The sequence below is a fragment of the Leptidea sinapis genome, chromosome 29 (genome assembly GCF_905404315.1).
Source record: "Leptidea sinapis chromosome 29, ilLepSina1.1, whole genome shotgun sequence".
NCBI lineage: Eukaryota > Metazoa > Arthropoda > Insecta > Lepidoptera > Pieridae > Leptidea > Leptidea sinapis.
Window position 1 is genome coordinate 4,111,901 of NC_066293.1, and position 6,250 is coordinate 4,118,150.

The following is a 6,250-nucleotide window of genomic DNA, read 5'->3' on the forward strand; positions in this document are numbered from 1 at the left end:
GACTATTTAAATTAATTAAATTTAGGTTTACGGGTAAATGTAATAGCGTAGCATTTTGGACCTTTCAGGGATAGTTTGTTGATGCAGTATTTTTCAAACCTGTGCATGTCTTGTTTTAATTAATGGCAGTCATCAACGTCACGACGTTGTTTAAATATTTTCATATCATCTGCGTATAGTGCAAATATATATATAGTGGACTGTTGAAAATAAGCAGCGATATCGTTAATGTAGAGATTAAACAGCAATGGAGCCAACGTAAATCCTTTGAGGGACCCCAGAGGGCACGAAGTTCAATTCTGACGAATATCCGTTAAGAGCAACAGTCTGCGATCTGTTCTCAATGTACGAGGTAAACCACCTGCAAAGTTACCATGGTTCCGGCCGAAAACATTCTCTGGAGGAGTATTTTATGGTCAATTCGATCGAATGCTTTGTTAAAAACTGTGAAGATAGAGTCTACTTGACTCCTAGAATCCATTGCTAAATGTTATGTAATTTAAGAATGATACTCGTAGCATACTTTCTATGATACCACGTCTCTATCGCAGCGACAAAATATTATAACATTGACTACTTAAATTAGAAAAATATACAAAATCTATTTCAAGGCTTTCAGAGCGCTAAATATAGAATTTGAGTATAGCATTATTTAGCGTTTATAGGTCGAACTTGTTGCTTATTGCTCGAATTGAATTGTTATATGAAATGATATTTTATTTCCAATCCAATCAATTCCATCCATTCTTAATAGTAATAAAAGTCTTATCGCCAAATTCTTATTATTGTTTATACCTATTATTTATACAGTGAAACTTGGTTAAGTGGGACCTGGATAAGTGAGAAACCTCCATAACTGGAACTCATGCTGAGGTCCCAACACTTTGGCACTGAATTACCTCTGTTAGTGGGACGAGGTAAACCTCTATATCTGGGATTTGTTCTTTCGATTTATCATCATAGATAACATTGTTTGTTTACTCATTCTTATTCTACCCACAAATTCCACACGTAATTCCAAGTACGTAAGTATAAATTTTGAGCTTCAATTACCTTCAGTTTTACTTTCGCTTTACTATCATACAGATGTTTATTTGATAAATGTCAAAACGAAAGCTACAATCGTTATCATTACGTGAAAAACTGAAGTTAATATCCGTTTATGAAAGTGGGAAGACACGCGAAGAAGTTTGTGCCGAATTTAATGTGCCAAAATCTATTCTTGGTAGAATAATTCAGAGTAAACATAAAATTGAATCACAATGCTCTGAAGGACAAGGAAAACTAAAACGTGTACGTTTATCAGAATATCCTGAACTTGAACAGTGTTTGCTAACATGGGTTAAGCAACTTCGTAACAAAAACGTTCCGGTATGTGGACCGATGATTAAAGAAAAGGCACAAGATTTCGCGCGAAGACTCGATATTCATAATTTTTGTAGCAGCAATGGTTGGATGGAAGGGTTAAAGAAAAGAAACGGTATAGTTTTTCAAAGCAATTTGTGGAGAAAGTAACGCTGTTGTGGAACCCTCTGTAAATGAGACAGATATTTATTTATACCTGTATATCTGAGACACTGGGTAAATGGAATACCTCTATAAGTGAAACGACATTGCAGGTCCCTTGATGTCTCACTTAACCAGGTTTCACTGTACTTTAAGGCAATTTGCAAATATGTGAGTATTGACGACATTAGTTCCCAAACTAAGGAAGTTTAAAGGCACCTCCATTTGTTTTATATTCCGCGATGATTTCAGATTGGTTTGTATTTGTACTGGCGTCTATCGGAGTGACAGCCGGCGCTCATCGCCTGTGGTGTCACCGGGCCTTCAAAGCGAAACTTCCGCTTCAGATACTTCTGATGGTGATGCAGACTCTGTCCTTCCAGAGAACTGTGGTTCATTGGGTGCGAGACCATCGGTTGCACCACAGGTACAATAATAAAATATATTTCATTAATTTTTTCTGACATTAATTTAATGAAGGATAAGATTTTGTCATCTGACGTTAAGGTAAGTTAAGTAGGTATTCAGTGTTTTTTTTAATGATAGTAAGGAACCACACAATGTAATGCCGCCCTGGATTCTTGAAAAACCCATAAAATTCTGCCCGGCACTACAATTGCGTCACATAAGATGTTAAGTCTTATTTGCCCAGTATTTCCAGTAGCTACGGCGCCCTTCAGACCGAAACACAGAAATGCTCTCACATTACTGCTTCACTGCAGAAAAAGGCGCCGTTGTGGTACCCATAATCTAGACTGCATCCTGTGCAAAGCAGCCTCGCACTGGAAAAGAATGTTCAAATAAATTTTTACTGTGCATAAATAGACAAAAAACAAGTAAACAAGTGCATTGCAAAAGTCAAAGATAATAGTTGTATCAGTTACAGCGTGTAGTAAATTTAAGACTAGGCATATGTTTCGCAGTGCTCTTTGAGAGTGTAGATCACTTGGCGTTGCGTAAAGACGTCGCTTCATTGTGTGTCTAATACCGCAATATCACTAGTTAGTTTTCCGAAGAGCTGTTTGACCTGATTACTGCCGCCAATTCCACTATCTGAACATCAGGCGTTCCAGTTACAGGTACAGTGCGGTTCTTCAATGAATTTTCAGAATGATGGCAGCCGAAGAATACCTCATCATTAAAGGTTTTCTGCAAATATAAAATTGCTCCGACGAAAGCTACAATAAATCTGTGCCAACGCGATCCGTAAGTATACATCGAATAGATTTTGTAAACTGCCTCCAATTGTAACTGCCAACCAAAAAATATGTTCACGCACGTTAGGTAAAATTGCACACAAGGACAGCCCAGTAAATAGTCACCAACAATTTACCCATAGAGCTAATGCCAAACGTGGCCGACTGTTTACGACTTGTCTATTAAAACCGGTAAATTCGCATTCCTTTTCTATCTTTCTCTATCTACCTTAAAGATGTTCTCTCTCCCACGCTTTGATTGTCTATGCGCTAGTATTTTGTAAGACCGTGGTCATACCAGATATAGTCTAAATCATTATAATTTATTGAACAGATACAGTGACACCGACGCAGATCCACACAATGCATCCCGCGGCTTCTTCTTCTCTCACATCGGGTGGCTGCTGGTCAAGGAACACGAAGAAGTAGAGAAGAGGATCAAACATGTTGACATGACTGACATTCTCTCCAATCCTGTGCTGAAGTTTCAATATGAGTAAGTATTTTCTTTTACTATGGACAAACCAACACAATATGCACTGGTAGATTTCTAGAGAAATAACAAAAAAATTGCGTTGGACATAAATGAAGTACAAGACGTACAATGAAACGACGTCTTTACGTAACGCCAACCGAGCAAAGCTACTGCATTTCGATTCAGTACTCTATGAAAGATCACTAAATCCTTTAGACCAGAGAAGGAATACTCAACAATATGACGCCGGAACTGCGCCTGATATAGAGCACTAAAATATGGGATGGCTTGAGGTTTTGTCTCGATCTACGTATAACCAGTAGTTTCATTGAGCCTGTATTCTTATGTTATTAGTGCGTATAATGTATATAATTTTAGTTAGTATTTGTGAAAATTTTTGTTACTGTCCAGTACAAAAATACTGACTGCATATTAACAACCTTTTAGTCAACATTCATTAAAGACAAGTAACGTAAAAAAATATGTCGATTTCAGCTACGCAGAACCATTCATCATCATCGTCAGCTTGCTACCTTCAACAATAATACCGGTCTACTTCTGGGGAGAGAGCCTTAACGTTGCTTGGCATCTGGCAGTCCTCCGCTGCACCTTAAACCAACACATGACCTTTCTGGTTAACAGCGCCGCTCACATTTGGGGCAACAAACCCTACGATCACAGCATTAAGCCAGCCCAGAATCTCACGGTATCAGTGGCCAGTCTTGGAGAAGGCTTCCACAACTACCATCATACTTTCCCCTGGGACTATCGAGCCGCAGAACTTGGGAACAATTGCCTGAATATGACAACATTGTTCATTGATTTCTTCAAGTGGATCGGATGGGCTTACGATCTAAAAACCGTGGATGAAGATACTATCAGGAATCGCGCGAAAAGAACTGGAGATGGAAGTGACCTCTGGGGGTTGAAAGAAATTGTGCCGAAGGATAGCATTATGCAAACAATTTTAGAATAAACGCATTAGTATTTTTCTTTGTTTTTCATAACATTGGCAGACACGCTATTCATCCGTATGATACCGGGTCCACATATAACGATGTCGGCGAAAGAAATTAATGGAATGAATAATAAAGTGATAAAAGTGAGCATAAGATAAGGAAATCCTTGCGAAGCGCGTAGGGCATAGGGATGTCGACATCGCACCGAACAATGCCTTCAATCTCTCTTTTTGTTCGTAACTTCCTTTGCTAATATTAAATCTATAAGACACACGTAAACTTCTGTGACACCATAAATATGTATTTATTACAGCCAGTAATCTATTAAATTTTAACATTATCTACCTATACAATAGAAGACCCAAGAATTTCATATAAAAATGAATATTGACATTCGATTTACCTAGTTTATAATTATAAATATTGGCAGATTGAAACAAATTTATGTTATTATTAAATTATTATGATACTAATCCCGACTATAGATATTGATATTTGTCGCGAAGTTATTCGACTTATAGATTTTTTACTCCCTTTGCTATTTGCAAAGGGAGTAAAAAGTGGGGGAAAATCATGTTTTAACATTTCTTTTACAGTCTGAAACACGAGTGTCGTATAGTATTTAAAGGAGAGTCGAAGAATATTTTGGATTTAATATCACAAATCAAATTAAGTAACAGATTCATTTTTTACAAGGCCCGATTACTGGGTATTCAGTGCCGATTGTATAGATACAAACCACATACATAAAAAATAAGTCATAGAAATACATAAGTACCGAAGAAATTATATATATTAATGATCTGATCCCTAGGCTAAGAAATGTTTCCCTACTTTATGCGGATGACCTTAAAATTTTTAGTCGAATTAAAACTGTTAGTGACTGTATTGACCTACAATTGGATCTTGATACTCTACTCGATTAGTGTAGTGCTAATAGTATGAGTTTGAGTATAAAAAAATGCTCCATTTAATCTTTCAGTCGTATTAAAAACCCAATTTTGTTTGACTATAAAATTAATAATATACCACTTGAGCGGAAGTTTGTTTTACGAGATCTAGGTGTTGCTTTTGACTCGAAACTAACTTTTAAATATCACTATGAAGCAATAGCCAAGAAATGTAATAAGCTATCTGGCTTCATATGTAGAGCTACTATAGAATTCAAGTCACCAAATAGTTTACTGTTACTCTATAAGTCGCTAATCCTGAGCCAAATCGAGTACGCCTCCATTGTCTGGTCACCTCATTATAATACATATACAGATATGCTTGAGTCTATTCAAAGACGTCTTCTTCGCGTATTGACGATTAGGTTTGGTCTAAAAAGGGAGCTAACTATCTCACTTCAAGTTACTGAGCCTCGAGAGTCGTCGCAAATTGCACGGCCTAACGACTTTATACAAAATACTCGATGGCACAATTTCTACTACCCTCTTGTCGGATATACATCTAAGGGTTCCCAATCGGTCTTCAAGACATTGATCAGCCTTTTATTATTCCCTTCTGCAATAATAACGTGCCCTTCCATAACCCTATCTATAGAATTTGTCGTCAATACAATGCACTACTACTTGAAATCAGTGAAGTACCTGACATCCACAGTTCATCTGTTTGTAAATAGAAATCTAGTTTATTTAAATTCCTTATTCCATCACTATGCGACAAAAACATTTTGCAGTCGTTGCTAAATAAATCAAAACATCAAAATAGTTTTTCTCGATCAATTAATTTAAGCTGTCAGTTTTAATGATACTAAAATTTTATCATTTATATTCATTTATTCTTCTCGTCTGGATCTAAACGTTAAAAAAGTAAGAAATAAGGGTGAACATGAAATGAGACTCTGTATCACACATACTAACAATTTGGTTGATAAACCTGAAACCCGCTAAACCACACTAATACATGGGGCGCACTAAAAGATTTGCACTTCAAGCTAATTGGAACTATTTAAATTTCGAATGTTATATTTTATGAAACGTTGCAACCTTCTTAGTAATAAAAAAAACAATTGGCGGGAAATCATTTGTCAATTTTTTTTTATCACACATCAAAGTTCTACGTACGCACTGAAAATTGAATTAAGTCAAAAAGATTTTAGAGCGATGATT

At 36.5% G+C, this 6,250-nt stretch overlaps 1 protein-coding gene across 5 annotated transcripts in view; it reads left to right on the top strand.

Moving 5' to 3' along the window:
* LOC126973630 (acyl-CoA Delta(11) desaturase-like) overlaps positions 1-4,167 on the top strand; it is a 56,044-nt gene extending 51,877 nt beyond the window's left edge. For 3 of the 5 annotated variants that reach the window (XM_050820969.1, XM_050820970.1, XM_050820972.1), the window contains 3 exons: positions 1,759-1,933; positions 3,037-3,198; positions 3,673-4,167. In XM_050820969.1, the coding sequence (XP_050676926.1) occupies positions 1,759-1,933; positions 3,037-3,198; positions 3,673-4,153 (818 nt within the window). In that variant the 3' untranslated portion in view covers positions 4,154-4,167. The remainder of the gene's footprint in view (positions 1-1,758; positions 1,934-3,036; positions 3,199-3,672) is intronic. The other 2 variants (XM_050820967.1, XM_050820968.1) reach the window with 2 other exon arrangements.
* Positions 4,168-6,250: the final 2,083 nt, after the last annotated feature.